An 18,480-nucleotide genomic window follows, 5' to 3' on the forward strand; every position below is an offset into this window, starting at 1 on the left:
AAAATGAGGCAAATTTTCTCAGGCTCGTAACTTTTGATAGCTAAGACTAATCTTGATGAAACTTATATATTTAAAATCAGCATTAAAATTCAATTCTTTTGATGTAACTATTGGTATCAGAATTCCATTTTTTAGGAGTTTCGGTTACTATTGAGCCGGTTCGCTCCTTACTACGGTTCGTTACCACGAACTGTTTGATAGGAGCTTGGAACTTCTACAGTAGTTCTCTGATACGCTGAATCTCATGGTGTGGATTTTGTTAAGATTCTTTGACTTTTAGGGGTTTCCCCCCCTATTTTCTAAAATAGGGCAAATTTTCTCAGGCTCATAACTTTTGATGGGTAAAAATAAACATGATGAAATTTATATGTTTAGAATCAGCGTAAAAATGCTATTCTTTTGCTGTAACTGTTGGTATCAAAACTCCATTTTTTAGAGTTTTGTTTACTTTTGAGCCGGGTCGCTCCTTACTACAGTTCGTTACCACGAACTGTTTGATAAAACTTCAAATCATACCAATTTCAGAATCTACATTTGTACATTTCTCATATTTAACATATGATGAAATGATCAAGCCATTTAAGCTAATCCGCGATGGTAAATTCCAATGATGACATGGTGAAGAAGGGGGAGCCACCTCATTCATTAATATTAGCATTTGAAACCTCGTCAATAAGCAGTATTACTCAGACAATTTATATAGAAAACATTCAGCATATCCTTCTCTTGCTATACTTTCGAACTGTTTTTATATATACTCATCACCGCTGTGTCAAATACCCTAAATTTTGAACGAGTTTTCAATTTTGCTCCCAAATATATCCCCAATTTCAGCAAAAAAAACGTCTTTTGCTTTTGCTACATTTCTATATCTCCATTTCTATATCTCTCTGAAAGGAAATCTACGACCACTAGATTGTCAATTTAGTGAGCCACATCATCTACTACTCAGGAGCTAATTAATGCTATATATATATATATATATATATATATATATATATATATATATATATATATATATATATATATATATATATATATATATATATATATATATATATATATATATATATATATATATATATATATATATATATATATATATATATATATATATATATATATATATATATATATATTTATTTATTGGCAGACGAGCAAAAAGGATGTATCATTCACCCAAGTCACTTCAATCCTTCAAAAACAAATCATAAAATTTGACTGAAAAATTTTCTTACTTTGTTTCAACATCTTTCCGCCAATAAACTGTAATGGGTGGTTCATTTTCATACGGGGATCTTCTTCTAGTCCTTCTTAAGTTGTCTAAATCCGAGGGCTTAAGAAGATAATCACTCATGGCTCTGATTGGGGATATGAACTTCCGTTCAGTGGGTGATTCGGAAAGCGATACACCTTCTTTCTTCTTTGGCATCACTGGAGGTAAAACTGATTTATTCTCAGTAAAAATGAAATTAATTAATAAAGAGTCACAATTTTCCAATTCAATCTTCAAAATTTTGAAGATGGCTATATCACCTAAACGGTCAGAATATCCAGAAAATCTATTTCCACTAGGACCTGGTCAACGCAACCCCAGTAACCAAATAATAACATTATGTAATTCGCTCATTCTTGACATGAAGATTTCAAGATTCTTCATGTCTAGAATCTTCATGTCTAGAATCTTCATGTTAGAAAAGTTTAACATGTTTCAACTTATTACAACTGTAATCTTGCAAAAAAAAAAAATGACAGGTGTAGGATGGACCCATGACGTCTCTATCCCCTTCCCTGCCTAAACCACTCATTCTTTAACAAAAAGGTAGACCTGTTTGTCCTTGTTAAAGCCAAAATCAAACAAAGACTTTCCATCTTGGTCCAAAAACAAGTTACGTCCAAGCTGTATACTGGGTGCACAAAAGAGATATGTCCAGCCTACAGAATTTAGGTGACGCGGTCCAAAAACTAAATAAAGCTTAGCCAAGTTCAATAAACGACTTAATTACTTTCAGTTCCTCTTAGAGCACATTCAAGAAGCACGTTATGTAGCTTGGACAAACGAGATATGTCCAAGCTACAGAATTTAGATGATGCGGTCCAAAAGCGAATTAAATCGTAGCCAAGTTGAAAAACGTCTTACTTACACTTAGTTCCTACTAGGGCACGTTCTGTAGATGAAAGATGACAGATTGCCATATATTGTCCTTTCTGACCAACCATTTAGGGTTAAACGAAAAGCAGGTCATCCTCAGTTGAGGTAGGACGATGTCGTAAGGAAAGATTTAAGGGAAATGGAGACTTCCTAGGAGGGTCTAAAGAGGGAGGCTTCGAATAGATTAGGACACCTATGTTGGCATCAGGCCACTTGGTGTTGCAGGACGATGTCGTAAGGAAAGATTTAAGGGAAATGGAGACTTCCTAGGAGGGTCTAAAGAGGGAGGCTTCGAATAGATTAGGACACCTATGTTGGCATCAGGCCACTTGGTGTTGTAGTGAGTAGTTAGTAGCAGTAGTAGTTCCTCCGACGTCTAGTGGCGTGTAGGACAACAATAGCTGACATCTAAATTAGGAAATCCTAATCCAGAGACAATAGCTTAATGAGAGATGATTGTATAACTCTTCCCTCGTTTTCAAGGGACAACCAATGGCGATTTGTTGTTCTCTTCCACTCTTCCAGAGACCAGGAGGATTCCAGTACCAAATGTCATAGGGATGTCCCCTCTGCCTCATTAGTGCTGTAACCCGCGTATCGCCACCTTCGAAGTCCGAATTCGGGTCGCTTGGTGAGAAGCCTAATCTGGGTGTTGGGTACTCTATCTGCCCAGAAAATCGCAAGTATTCTTTGCAAGCAACTATTCTCAAATCCAAATAACCTTTTCCCTACAGCCCTAGACAGGCACGGGGATTCGCATCTATATATTAATATGGATATTACGTTGTTGTTGAACAGGCGCAACTTTAACTTTGGAGAAATTAATTGAGTTTATTTAATTGAGAGAATGCTGCAACTGCATACGAGATTTGAAAGATGATCACTCTATTTCAACTGCCATTTTGAGTTAGTGTACTACACAGGTACTTGAATTTACTGACTTCCTTAATTTCTATTTTCTTGAGCTTAAAATTTGCAGCAAGCGTAGTGATGACGTCTTTTGACATTGCCTTAGTTTTCTTCATGTTAATCTGCAGCCCTGTTTGGGAGGCTATTGAAGCTAGCTCCTCAATGTTTCTTTGCATACCTTCTATAAAATGAGTAGTAGGAGCCTTAGTTTTCTTCATGTTAATCTGCAGCCCTGTTTGAGAGGCTATTGAAGCTAGCTCCTCAATGTTTCTTTGCATACCTTCTATAAAATGAGTAGTAGGAGCCTTAGTTTTCTTCATGTTAATCTGCAGCCCTATTTGGGAGGCTATTGAAGCTAGCTCCTCAATGTTTCTTTGCATACCTTCTATAAAATGAGTAGTAGGAGCCTTAGTTTTCTTCATGTTAATCTGCAGCCCTATTTGGGAGGCTATTGAAGCTAGCTCCTCAATGTTTCTTTGCATACCTTCTATAAAATGAGTAGTAGGAGCCTTAGTTTTCTTCATGTTAATCTGCAGCCCTGTTTGAGAGGCTATTGAAGCTAGCTCCTCAATGTTTCTTTGCATACCTTCTATAAAATGAGTAGTAGGAGCCTTAGTTTTCTTCATGTTGATCTGCAGCCCTGTTTGAGAGGCTATTGAAGCTAGCTCCTCAATGTTTCTTTGCATACCTTCTATAAAATGAGTAGTGGGAGCCTTAGTTTTCTTCATGTTAATCTGCAGCCCTGTTTGAGAGGCTATTGAAGCTAGCTCCTCAATGTTTCTTTGCATACCTTCTATAAAATGAGTAGTAGGAGCCTTAGTTTTCTTCATGTTAATCTGCAGCCCTGTTTGAGAGGCTATTGAAGCTAGCTCCTCAATGTTTCTTTGCATACCTTCTATAAAATGAGCAGTAGGAGCCTTAGTTTTCTTCATGTTAATCTGCAGCCCTGTTTGAGAGGCTATTGAAGCTAGCTCCTCAATGTTTCTTTGCATACCTTCTATAAAATGAGTAGTAGGAGCCTTAGTTTTCTTCATGTTAATCTGCAGCCCTGTTTGGGAGGCTATTGAAGCTAGCTCCTCAATGTTTCTTTGCATACCTTCTATAAAATGAGTAGTAGGAGCCTTAGTTTTCTTCATGTTAATCTGCAGCCCTGTTTGAGAGGCTATTGAAGCTAGCTCCTCAATGTTTCTTTGCATACTTTCTATAAAATGAGTAGTAGGAGCCTTAGTTTTCTTCATGTTAATCTGCAGCCCTATTTGGGAGGCTATTGAAGCTAGCTCCTCAATGTTTCTTTGCATACCTTCTATAAAATGAGTAGTAGGAGCCTTAGTTTTCTTCATGTTAATCTGCAGCCCTGTTTGAGAGGCTATTGAAGCTAGCTCCTCAATGTTTCTTTGCATACCTTCTATAAAATGAGTAGTAGGAGCCTTAGTTTTCTTCATGTTAATCTGCAGCCCTGTTTGAGAGGCTATTGAAGCTAGCTCCTCAATGTTTCTTTGCATACTTTCTATAAAATGAGCAGTAGGAGCCTTAGTTTTCTTCATGTTAATCTGCAGCCCTGTTTGGGAGGCTATTGAAGCTAGCTCCTCAATGTTTCTTTGCATACTTTCTATAAAATGAGTAGTAGGAGCCTTAGTTTTCTTCATGTTAATCTGCAGCCCTGTTTCGGAGGCTATTGAAGCTAGCTCCTCAATGTTTCTTTGCATACCTTCTATAAAATGAGTAGTAGGAGCCTTAGTTTTCTTCATGTTAATCTGCAGCCCTGTTTGAGAGGCTATTGAAGCTAGCTCCTCAATGTTTCTTTGCATACTTTCTATAAAATGAGTAGTAGGAGCCTTAGTTTTCTTCATGTTAATCTGCAGCCCTGTTTGGGAGGCTATTGAAGCTAGCTCCTCAATGTTTCTTTGCATACCTTCTATAAAATGAGTAGTAGGAGCCTTAGTTTTCTTCATGTTAATCTGCAGCCCTATTTGGGAGGCTATTGAAGCTAGCTCCTCAATGTTTCTTTGCATACCTTCTATAAAATGAGTAGTGGGAGCCTTAGTTTTCTTCATGTTAATCTGCAGCCCTGTTTGAGAGGCTATTGAAGCTAGCTCCTCAATGTTTCTTTGCATACTTTCTATAAAATGAGTAGTAGGAGCCTTAGTTTTCTTCATGTTAATCTGCAGCCCTGTTTGGGAGGCTATTGAAGCTAGCTCCTCAATGTTTCTTTGCATACTTTCTATAAAATGAGTAGTAGGAGCCTTAGTTTTCTTCATGTTAATCTGCAGCCCTGTTTGAGAGGCTATTGAAGCTAGCTGCTCAATGTTTCTTTGCATACCTTCTATAAAATGAGTAGTAGGAGCCTTAGTTTTCTTCATGTTAATCTGCAGCCCTGTTTGAGAGGCTATTGAAGCTAGCTCCTCAATGTTTCTTTGCATACTTTCTATAAAATGAGTAGTAGGAGCCTTAGTTTTCTTCATGTTAATCTGCAGCCCTGTTTGGGAGGCTATTGAAGCTAGCTCCTCAATGTTTCTTTGCATACTTTCTATAAAATGAGTAGTAGGAGCCTTAGTTTTCTTCATGTTAATCTGCAGCCCTGTTTGGGAGGCTATTGAAGCTAGCTCCTCAATGTTTCTTTGCATACCTTCTATAAAATGAGTAGTAGGAGCTACGTCGTCAGCAAAGTCGCAGTCATAAAGTAAAAAGCTGTGGATTGAATCAGGAAAAAAATAGCTAAGGGCATGACTCAGTATAAAAACAATCCAAGTTCCAAGTACAGAATTTTGGAGACTGAGTGCAAAAAGGAGAAAATAAACACAAAAAGGACAGAAATATGGACAGAAAAATGGAAAAAAAGGACAGAAATACGCCAAGTCTCGTTTCATGCAAAATTAATCTGAGTCTCAGCAATTGAGTCTGTCAAAAAGAAACGATTCAAAGATAATTTAGTAAGTCACACTGGTCTGCTATCACAAATACAAAAGACAAGAAAAGCAGTAATGGGGTCATTGAAAATACTGGATGATACAAACGGATATTTCAAAAGGACAGCCACATCTCTTCTTCAGTGCTACAAGAAAAAGTCAGAAGAAAACACAATCACATTGTTTGAACGGAAGTGAACGAAACAATGTGGATCAAAACAAACAAAACAGAAAGCAAACCATGAAACCAAACAACATAGAGAACCATCAAAAATAACAAACAGATAAAATTAAAAATTGAAAAGCTAAAAATCCTAATTTTAAAATCGAGTCACTCACAAATCAACGATTAGCAAAAACCGACGGTATTTGCACAATACTAGATCAGTATTTGAAATTTGACACATCACAACCCAAAAAGTTTAAGGGGGGAATGAATTCTGCCAACTGGCTGATCATTTAAATTAATTGTAAGATTTTTTCATATTTTTTTCTAACTGAGACCAATCCATTGGTTTGGTCTCAGTTCGAAAAATTTCATTTGCCTCAGCCCATTTACCAAATAAAAAAAAAGAAAAGAAAAAAAGGCCGATATAAAAATCAGTGCTTTATACCACTATTTTATCAACTGGCCAAAAAAAAATTAGGGGAAGGGGGTTTCTCCTACTCCCAGACTTAATGTGCCTGTTTGGCAATGATTGGAGTAAAGCTTGAGATGAGGGACTTTTTGTTATCTTGAAAAGTAGTTGAGACAGGCCAACAAAACTTTGAACAATGGTCCGGAAGCCCAAATAATTCCCTAGGAAGGTATTTTGAAGCATCTATCTACCTTTTCCCCTTCAATTGGAATTGATCTTTGATGAACATGGATAGACTTTGTAGTATAAAGTGGATCTTTCAGGAATAGATTTGAAGTGCGAAACAAGCCAAAGAGAAAGCGTTTTAAGCCTCAAACCCTATTTAACCCTCATTAATTAATCATTAATGAATTAAGCCTTTAACCCTCACTCAAACCTCGTATTTTCCCAAAATCCATCTGATAGAAATTTTAAGATGGCCATTTTTATCGTAGAAACTTCGAAAAAGGTTAATTCGATTGAAAATTTAAAGGGCTACTGCTCTTTTCATTGGTCGAAAGTGATTTTAGGGCAACAACACCTTTCCCGCAAACCAATCAATTCCAAAAACACAAGAAATCAAAATTTTGAGATAGCCATTTTGTTCAGCGTAGTTGAAAGGTATGGAAATTAGGTCTTTGACAACCGCCATACCTTCTCCGGACCAGAACATAATTTCCACTTTGCTGAAAAAAATGGCTGTGCATTGTCGGATCATTATACATATACGGATATTTGTTCCTTCAACTTTTAGTAAATCTTCATTTATTAAAGTTAAAAAAGTTGATACGTTTTAAACGTAATTAAGAGAAAACTTTTCAGAATAAAATGTGAATGAAGGAAAGTCACACCCCCCCCCAGGCCGGTCATTCCCCAGAACATATCCAATCGAAATTCTAGGAGAGGTATTTTGTTCATTATTGCTGAAAAGTCCAGTATCGGGATATAAACCTCCCCATGGTCTTCAGGACAAGAGCTGTACGCTAGGCAATTTGTTAATTCTTTACACATTGCACATGTTATTGAGAAAAGTATGCATGTTTGAACTTTACTTTCCAAGAAGACGAAGGGTATTCAAGTGAACCTCTCATGGAATGTTGAGGAGAGTGTTGAACTAAATTAAAGCACGTTATATGTATATGGATTATTAAAAGGGTACAACACAGGAATAAATGGGTATATTATTTTGGAAAATCCAGAAAATGCCAAGGGCGATGATCTTAAAGGCAATGTTTGCATGATATCAATAATACCACAACTACCACCAATACTAATACCTCTTTAGTCCATTTACAATACTGAGGGGAAATTTGAACTAAATCAAAAGACGCTATGTGGATGGACATTGTCAAAATAACGTATCTCAAGAGTTGATTTGGGTATTAGCTCGAAACTTTCAGGAAATACTTAAAGAGGAAGATCACGTCACCAAAATACAATATGGGAAGATTTCGATAAGTATATAAACATACAGGTTATCAAAAAGACATATCAGCAATGTCATAGCAATGGCTTGTTGTATTAAGTTGAAACTTCCAGGACTTGATGAGATGGATGTTCAACTGACCAAAAGGTAATAGGTTAATACTACTTCTGCTTGTAGTACTACCGCTATTCAATACTATTACTAGCAATATCAGTACTACTACTGTGACTACTATACAACCATGCCTAAGGGCAAGAAGGTGAAATATTATAGACATTTTGAGGGGGGGGAATAAACTGGATCAGAACACGCCGTTTGTACGCAGGTTTTAAAAAGACTGTAACAGCAATATCTTAGAAACAGTTAGGAACCTCATCTGAAAATAACTTACTCATATCAGAAATGCGCCACACCCATAGAGGTGTACTGTTATTACGACTTGTTGGTGTAGAGGTGTGGAGTGTGTTGCCAAACAATGTAAAGGAATCAATTTTGCTAAGTTTGATCCGAAATAATCTTTAAAAGTATCTCTTTGAGTAGATAAAAGTTGGTTGTTTAGTTTTTCCGTTTAATGTTTTGTGAATAAGGTATATGCGATAATCTTATGAAGTAATTTATTCCTTTTCACATGTGGAATATTCTCATATTGCTCAAACATAGAAGAATTGCTTTCGCTCATTCTGAAGAAAAATATCATATTGAGTAGACGAAAAAAATGCTTACATTTTTTGTTGTTAAGTTTTGGTTTGTTTGTATTTTGTTTAGCTTTTCTGCTAAATGATGTTAGAAACAAGAGCTAAGAGCTCATATGGCACTTGTGACGAGGCGAGAAGAGCTAAGAGCCAAGAGATCATATGGTATGAGCTCTAACAAAATTTATGAATCAATAGATAGATTTGAAAAAAGAACTCTGGGTCACGATGTCCTTCTAAATATCAAAATTCATTAAGATCCGATTACTCACTCGTAAGTTATAAACACCTAATTTTTTCTAATTTTTCCTCTCCTTTTAGCCCCCCAGATGGTCGAATCTGGGAAAACGATTTTATCAAGTCAAATTGTGCAGCTCCCTGACACACCTACTAATTTTCATCGTCCTAGCACGTCCAGAAGCACCAAACTCACCAAATCACTGAACCCCTCCCCCCAACTCCCCCAAAGAGAGCGAATCCAGTACGATTCTATCGATCACGTATCAAGGACATTTGTTTATACTATCCACCAAACTTCATCCCGATTCCTCCACTCCAAGTGCTTTTCCAAGATTTCCCCCTCCAACTCCCCCCAATGTCAAAAGATATGGTCGGGATTTGAAATAAGAGCTCTGAGACATGAATTCCTTCTAAAAATCAAATTTCATTACGATCCGATCATCTATTCGTAAAGATAAAAATACCACAGTTTTCACGTTTTCCAAGAATTCCGGTTTCCCCCTCCAACTCCCCCAAATGTCACAGGATCTGGTCGGAATTTCAAATTAGAACTTTAAAACACAAGATCCTTCTACATATCAAATTTCATTAAGATCTGGTCACCCTTTCGTAAGTTACAAATACCTCAATTTTCAAAATTTCCCCCCCTCCAATTCCACCAAAGAGAGCAGATCCGGTCCGGTTATGTCAGACACGTATCTTAAACAGGATTATGTTCTTCCCATCCAGTTTCATCCTGATGTCACCGCTTTAAGTATTTTCTAAGATTTCCGGTCCCCCCAACAACCCCCCCCCCCCCAATTATGCTTGATCCGGTTGAGATTTAAGATAAGAGATCTGAGTTACGAGGTCCTTCTAAATATGAAGTTTCATGAAGATCCAATCACTCCTTCGTAAGTTAAAAATACGTCATTTTTTCTTATTTTTCAGAATTACCCCCCCCCCCTAATAGAGCGGATCCGTTCCAATTATGTAAATCACGTATGTAAGACTTCTGCTTATTTTTCCCACCAAGTTTCATCCCGATCCCTCCAATCTAAGTGTTTTCCGTGATTTTAGGTTCCCCCACCCCAAACTTCCCCCAAAATCACCAGATCCGGTCAGGATTTAAAATAAGAGCTTTGAGACACGATATTTTTCTAAATATCAAATTTCATTGAGATCCGATCACCCGTTCGTAAGTTAAAATACCTCATTTTTTCTAATTTTTCAGAATTACCCCCCCCCCCCAACTACCCAAAGAAAGCGGATCCGTACCGATTATGTCAACCATGTATCTGGGACTTGTGCTTATTTTTCCCATCAAGTTTCATCCCGATCCCTCCACTCTAAGTGTTTTCCAAGATTTTAGGTTCACCCCTCCAACTCCCCCCAATGTCATCAGATCCGGTCGGGATTTAAAATAAGAGCTCTGAGGCACAATATCATTCCAAACATCAAGTTTCATTAAGATCACATCACCCGCTCATAATTTAGAAATACTTCATTTTTTCTATTTATTCCGAATTAACCCCCCCCCCCCCCCAGATGGTCAAATCGGGAAAAAGACTATTTGTAATTTAATCTGGTCCGGTCCCTGATACGCTTGCCGAATTTCATCGTCCTAGCTAACCTGGAATTGCCTAAAGTAGCAAAACCGGGACCGACAGACAGACGGACAGACAGACCGAGAGAATTTGCGATTGCTATATGTCACTTGGTTAATACCAAGTGCCATAAAACATATTTTTGTTTGATAATATTTTTGTCAAATTTGTTGTGATTATTTTAGAAAATAGGGGAAAACATCCCCTAAAAGTCACACAATCTTAACGAAAATCACACCATCAGATTCAGCGTATCAGAGAATCTTCTTGTAGAAGTTTCAAGCGCCTATCTACAAAAATGTGGCATTTCGCATTTTTTGCCAGAAGACAAATCACGGATGCGTGTTTATTGGGTTTTTTGTTTGTTTGTTTTTTGTTTTTTCCCAGGGGTGATCGTATCGACCCAGTGGTCCTAGAATGTCACGAGAGGGCTTATTCTAACGGAAATTAATAGTTCTAATGCCCTTTTTAAGTGACCAAAAAAATTGGAGGACACCTAGGCCCCCTCCCACGCTCATTTTTTCCCCAAAGTCACCAGATCAAAATTCTGAGATAGCCATTTTATTCACCATAGTCCAAAAACCTAATAACTATGTCTTTGGGGACAACTTACTACCCGGAGTCCCGGTGGGAGGGGTTGCAAGTTACAAACTTTGACATGTGTTTACATATAGTAATGGTTACTGGAAAGTGTACGGACGTTTTCAGGGGGATTTTTTTAATTTGGGAGGGAGAGTTGAGGTGGGAGGGGGGGTTACATGGGAGGATCTTTCCATGGAAAAACTTATCATAAGGGAAGAGACTTTCAATGAAGGAGGTGCAGGATTTTTTGCATTATTTAAAAAAACAATGAAAAAAATAAATATGAAAAGTTTTTTTCTACTGAAAGTGAGGAGCAGCATTAAAACTTAAGACAAGCAGAAATTATTACGCATATGAGGGGTTTACCTCCTCATAATACCTCACTCTTTACGCTAAAGTATTTTTAGTAATTTCAACTATTTATTCTACGGCATTTGTGATTCAAGGGTCATTCTTAAGGAATCGGGACAGAATTTAAGCTTTAGTGTATTTGCGAGGTATCGACGAGGGTGAACCCCCTCATATACGCAATAAAAACATACGAATATAGAAGTTCGTTACGTAAGTTAATTCGTTTAATTACGAATATTTTTACTAATGAAAATGTTCGTAAAAAATTAAAAGTTATAGTTGCCTTTTTAAGTAATCAAAAAATTGGAGGGCAACTAGACCTCCTCCCTCGCTCCTTTTTCTTAAAATCTTCTGATTAAAACTATGAAAAAGCCATTTAGCCAAAAAAAATTAATATGCAAATTTCGTTTTAATTATTTATGTGCGGAGAGCCAAGATCAAAACATGCATTAATTAAAAAACACCCAGAAATTAAATAAAAAAATCAAGTTTTTTTAAACGAAAGTAAGGAGCGACATTAAAACTTAAAACGAACAGAAATTACTCCGTATATGAAAGGGGCTTTTCCTCCTGAACGCCCCGCTCTTTGCGCTAAAGTTTTTTGCTGTCTTAAGAAGTAGAGTTAAAAGGAAGAGTCAAACTTTCAAGGAAAAATGAAAACATGAAAATGAAAATAGGAACATGGTGCATGGTTTTCATTTTTCCTTCCATTGTCATCCATTATTTTAAATAAACTGTTTAAAGAGAAGAAAAACAGCAAAGACACATATTATCTTGGGACCTATTTAAAGGGAGGGGGTGCAATATTTACAATAAGTGCAATGAAAACCTGATTATTGGGAACATGGTGCATGATTGGGGGATGAAAAGACAATTGGTGAAATAGCTTTTTTGTTCAATTGAATTTTTTTACCGTATATACTTGTCTGTTGAAAATATTTGTCTATCATTAGTCTGTGAAAAGTGTTATTTAAGCTTCTTGTCGAATCTAAAAAAGTAGTAAGTGTATGCTAATTTGTTTTTCTCATATTTCTAGGATAATTAGGCTACTCTTTGGCCAGTTTCTTAGGCGACTTGGTGTTTTCGGCTAGTGGGGATGGACGGAGAGCCCCCTGCACCTCCACACATGACTCTGAACAGATGTTCAGGAAAGGACTTGTGCTCTGGCACTCATACTGATGACTTATGCTCGGACAAACAGACTAAAATGACAGATGTTTATAATCTAGCTAAGGGTTTTATAGAAATTTAAATAAAAAAACAAGTTTTTTAACTGAAAGTAAGGAGCGACATTAAAAGTTAAAACGAACATAAATTACTCTGTATATGAAAGGGGCTTTTCCTCCTCTACATCCCGCTCTCTACGCTTAAGTTTTTTACTGTTTTAAAAAGTAGAACTAAGGAAAAGAGTCAAACTTTAGCGTAAAGAGCGGGGCATAGAGGAGGAAAAGCCCCTTTCATATACGAAGTAATTTCTGTTCGTTTTAAGTTTTAATATCGCTCCTTACTTTCCGTTAAAAAACTTTTTTTTTTTTATTTCTGAATGTTTTTGAATTAATGCATGTTTTGATTTTTGCTCTTCACACATAAATAATAAAAACAAAATTTGCATATTAAGTGTTTTTGGCTAAATGGCTTTCTCATAGTTTCAGTCGGAAGATTTTGAGAGAAAGAAGGAGCGAGGGAGGAGGCCTAGTTGCCCTCCAAGTTTTAGATTACTTAAAAAGGTAACTAAAGCTTTTAATTTTTTACCAACACTATCATTAGTAAGAAATATGCGTAACTCACGTAAAAAACTTCTATATTCGTATGTTTTTATTACGTATGAGGGGGTTCACCTCCTCGTGAATACCTGGCTCTTTACACTAAAACTTGAATTTTGTCCCAATTCCTTAAGAATGACCCCTGAATCACTAAGGCCGTAGAATAAATAATTGAATAGTATTTATTAGAAGTATTACAAAAATACTTAAGCGTGAAAAGCGAGGTATTACGAGCAAGTGAAACCCTCACATGCGTAATAATTTCTGTTCGTTTTAAGTTTTAATGCTGCTCCTTACTTTCGGTTAAAAAAAAACTTTTCATATTTATTTTTTCATTGTTTTTTAAAAATAATACTACAAAGTCCTGCGCCCCCTTCATTGAAATATTCTTCCCCAAAAACAAATTCCTCCATGGAAAAATCCTCCCACGTAACCCCCCCCCCCAAAAAAAAAAAAAAAAAATCCCCCTGAAAACGTCTGTAAACTTCCCAATATCCATTAGTATATGTAAACAATGGTCAAAGTTTGTAACTTGCAGCCCCTCCCACGGAGACTGTGGGGAAGCCGGTCGTCCCCAAAGACATCGTTATTAGGTTTTTCGACTATGGTGAATAAAATGGCTATCTCAGAATTTTGATCAGGTGACTTTCGGAAAAAATGAGCGTGGGAGGGGGCCTAGAAGCCCTCTGATTTTTTTGGTCACTTAAAAAGGGCACTAGGCTTTTAATTTCTGTTAAAATGAGCCCTCACATGACATTCTAGGACCACTGAGGACCCCATTCTAGGACCCCTATTTTCTAAAATAAGACAAGTTTTCTCCGGCTTGTAACTTTTGATGGGTATGACTAAACTTAATGAAACTTATATATTTAAAATCAGCATTAAAATGCAATTCTTTTGATGTAACTATTGGTATCAAAATTCCGTTTTTTAGAGTTTCGGTTACTATTGAGCCAGGTCACTCCTTACTACAGTTCGTTACCACGAACTGTTTGATAGAGAGGCAATTATCCCCAGGACTGGCAGATTATTTTTTGGTAGATACTTAACAAAGGAATTTAGTAAACATGAGTGTAAAGGTAATTATGGACTGATCAGTCAACGCCCAGGTCCTGGTGGCAGTGTAGAAATAATAGCAAAAAGTGAAGAAATTGCTTGTAAATTAATAGCTCTAAAAGACCTGAAAGTAGAGAATGTAACGCTCCTTTTTGAAAGGAAAGATATTAGAAATGCTCAACAAATAAAAAATAAAAGAGGTATTGCTTTTATTCCTAAAGGATTTGCTGATAAAGAGGAAATAAAGAGTAAAATACAAAACAATCCAGAAGTAAGTAATATTAGTTTTATGGAAAAGAGAGATTCTATGCAAGAAATTAAAGAAAGTGTGTTTAGGGTCATATTGAATATCAGGGAGAAGATAAATTCCCAAGAAGAGTTTCAATATGGGGTGCATTATATAATGTAAAACAATATATACCCCCTGCCTTAAGGTGCTACAAATGCCAAAAATTTTGTCATACTGCTCTAAATTGCTGGGCTGGTGAATGATGCCTTCTATTCTCAGGAAAGCATAATTTAAATTAATGCTCTGAGAAAAATAAGAAACCAGAAGATCGAATTCTTGTGTATGCAAATTGCAAGAGCCCACACTCTACTAACAACAAAAATGTGTCCATTATCATGAGCGAACAGAAGATCTTAAAGCAGTATATACAAAAAATATGACATATAAGGGGGCTCGATGCCAAATAAGAAAAACAACAGTCCCCTCAACAAGTCAAAATACTGAGGTCAATGAAAATATTATTGAAAGCAAGCAAAGCCCTAGCCTAAGTGAACAAAGTGCTAGACTGGACTTAATTAGAAAAGTGTCTTAATTCAGTTACCTCTCTACTCTCTACTATATGTGAGGGACTGATAGATATGTTGCCAAAAACATCAGAAAAACAAAAATTGTACAAAATTTTACTAGGGTCCTAGGTGAAGTTCTTGTTCTGGTCCTTGGGTCAACTAAAATGGTTCTAAGAAATGATGAAACAGAAAAGGATCAAAGTGGGAGAAGCTTTATTATAATAGTTGACAACAGATAACCATCTATTTTCCTCAAGTTTAATATTTATCAGACCAACTTCATTCTTACCTGTAAAGGGCAAAGTTATTTCCCTAAAAGATATATTCTCTCTAGTCAATGTCAGCAGACCTCCCCCCTTCTCTCCCTTCTCTATCCCACCTTACAGAATGAAACCCCACAAATTTTGGTGTTTTCTTTTCATTGGTTAGAAGAGTCTCTTGAAGGAGGACCAAATCAGGTTTTGCTCTTACAATTAGTGTATTTATTAAAGCAGTTTTAGTTTTTCCCATTCCTCGTGTGTTTAGTTGCACGACCTTCATGATTTACTGATGTGCTTTCCCTTTTTTTAATGTTTACCTTTGTCTGGTGAGGCCTCTTTATCAGGTGATGTACGAGCTCTTTTGGTCATTATTATCATTATAACATACTATGATATATATCATAATACACACATATATATATATATATATATATATATATATAGATATATATATATATATATATATATATATATATATATATATATATATATATATATATTGTAGTTTTTACCTTTTTTTTAGTTTTTTTAGTTTTTTTTTACTAATGTCCTGGTCGTCATTTATACTCCCTGTGTCCCGGTCGTCATTTGTGTCCCGGTGCTTTATTAATGGTGATTGCTAATCGAACGTTCCCTGTGTCCCGGTCGTCATTTATATATCCCCCCTGTGCCCCCCGGCGTCCCCGTTGTAGTTTTGTCCCTGTGTCCCGGTCGTCATTTATATTCCCCTTGTCCCGGTCGTTATTTGTGTCCCGGTGTTCCAGTCTGTAATTTCTCTTTGAGTGTCCCGGTCGTCATTGATATTCCCTACTAGCTGTTGGGGTGGCATTTCGCGCCACCCCAATACCTAGTTGGTGGGGGCGCTTCGCGCCCCCCCCCCAAGCCCCCCCCCCCGCGCGTAAGTCGTTACGCGCCATTGTAGTTGTGTCCCTGTGTCCCACCTGTGAATATAGATAGATATATATATATACTAGCTGTTGGGGTGGCGCTTCGCGCCACCCCAACACCTAGTTGGTGAGGCGCTTCGCGCCCCCCCAAGCCCCCCAGCGCGCGTTAGTCAATACGCGCCATATTAGTTACGCGCCATTGTAGTTGTGTCCCTGTGTCCCACCTGTGAATATAGATAGATTTATATATGTGTTTCAAACTACGTAAAAATTGCGAATATACAACATTTTTGGCTTTCCCACTACTGGGAGCTTTCCGTTTCCAATTGCCAGCAATTGATCTGAAAATTTTTGACCAGAGTCATCGTTTTGCAATCGGACACGCATATCTGTAGTTAATTTTAATATTTTTACGTGTGCCCATAAATTAGAATTTTTCAGGCAAGCATTCATTTCGTCTGCAGGAGTTAAACTACGTAAAAATTGCGAATATACAACATTCTTGGCTTTCCCATTGTCTGTGCATATACAAAGCCGTATGTACTAATAAGGACGTCATATGCAAACGCTCTTTTTACAAACAAACAAACATGCATACACACAACTCGTTTTTATATAGATAGATAGATAGATAGATACAATACAAATTAACTGCGTAAAACTTGCGAATATACAACATTCTTCGCTGTCCAATTGTCGCTGCATATAAATAGATTGTCAGGTTTACCGACCCTCGAACATGCAACGTACAATTGCCATGGGAAAAACAATCAGTATTAAGATCTATACCACATTTTTCTAATGATTGACCTTGAGCTTTGTTAATGGTGATTGCAAATGCTAATCGAATTGCAATTTTTTAAATTGAAAAGGCAGATCCGTTGGAATCATGGGAATGCGAGGAATAAGAACAGCCTCACCCTCAAAAGGCCCTGTCAAGATTGTGGCCTCTATTAGGTTTTCCATTGTTTTTTTTTTTACGGCAAGTCGCGTGCCATTGCAAAGCTTTGGTGGGTTGATATTTCTTAAAAATATTATTGGTACGCCTATTTTTAGTTGTAGCACGTGTGGTGGAAACCCTGAAAGATCTATGGAATTTAAAAATTCAGATGGATAATTAACCGCTTCATTTGGTTCCAAAACTGTGTCGACTGACTTGTAAAAGACTGCCTGATCTCGAATCTTGGTCAAAACAATATTGTTGATTTCGTGGACGTCTATATTTTTGGGTGCGAGAATCGCTCTTTCACTTAGCCATTTATTATTTTTATAATTTTTTAGAATATTCGGAAATACTTTTTCAATCAATTCATTTTTGGACGTCACTAAATTACAGAAATCAGCAGGTTGTTGTATACGTCCTGAAATTGAGTCTATCGTATCATAAATGTCTTTTTGTTCCGACGTTAACTTGGAAATGTTATTTTGTACATACGACAATAGATCACTCGTACTGTAACTTTGTTCACGATCCAATTCTACACATGTCGAAACAGCAGCGATACGGTTAGGTGAAGGCATTCCCAAATCCTGAAGAGGTTTGTTTGCCATACGTACGCACAAATCTTCTATAATAACTAAAGTGTAGTTATAAATTTCTGATGTAAAATCAAAAGTCATATCTGACGTCTCTAACTGTTTTCGATGGAGTATATCTTCGGACATATTTGACTTATATTTTTCCCATAACTCTGTAGGAGCTGATGGAGAGCAAGTTGTTAAAATGATGCCGAACAATGCACGAATTTGACTTGGGGTTGACGTTTCACACGCGTCATTGATGCAGTTATCCCAGTGTTGGTCATTCTCCAATAAATTCAGAGCTTGGCATGCACAACGGTAAGTGTCATGTATAGTACCGTTTACAGTTCTCAAATACTCAAAGGATGTCGGACCGGGTACATTCACCAAAAGCAGGCGTAGAAAGAAGCATTCATGTTGATTGGGGTGAACGGTGTAGAGTCTTTCTATCGTGGTATCTTTGAAGATGGTAGGCTGGGCGTCGACTGACTTACCCTGTTTTCGACGTTCAATTACTTTATTTTTAGTATTCCACGTGTAATACGAAGGCACTTCAGTATACAGCAGTTTTTTTGCAAAAGAATCATTTTTGCAAAGCGAAAAAAAGCTGTTAATTTTGTATCCGGTGGATTCAGGGCTCTTTGTTACACGTTGGTTTTCGAGAAATAAACACGTTGACAATTCTGTAAATGTACCGCTAAGTGAACAACAGCTGGACTACGTTCATGTATCGGAAA

At 36.9% G+C, this 18,480-nt stretch overlaps 1 protein-coding gene across 3 annotated transcripts in view; it reads right to left on the reverse strand.

Annotated features, from left to right (window-relative positions):
* LOC136040900 (proton-coupled zinc antiporter SLC30A9, mitochondrial-like) overlaps positions 1–18,480 on the reverse strand; it is a 150,528-nt gene that overhangs the window by 125,049 nt on the left and 6,999 nt on the right. For all 3 annotated transcript variants that reach the window (XM_065725318.1, XM_065725316.1, XM_065725317.1), the window contains exon 2: positions 1,239–1,434. In XM_065725318.1, coding sequence (XP_065581390.1) covers positions 1,239–1,434 — 196 coding nt within the window. The remainder of the gene's footprint in view (positions 1–1,238; positions 1,435–18,480) is intronic.

Source organism: Artemia franciscana, chromosome 21 (genome assembly GCF_032884065.1).
Source record: "Artemia franciscana chromosome 21, ASM3288406v1, whole genome shotgun sequence".
In the NCBI taxonomy this organism is placed as follows: Eukaryota; Metazoa; Arthropoda; class Branchiopoda; order Anostraca; family Artemiidae; genus Artemia; species Artemia franciscana.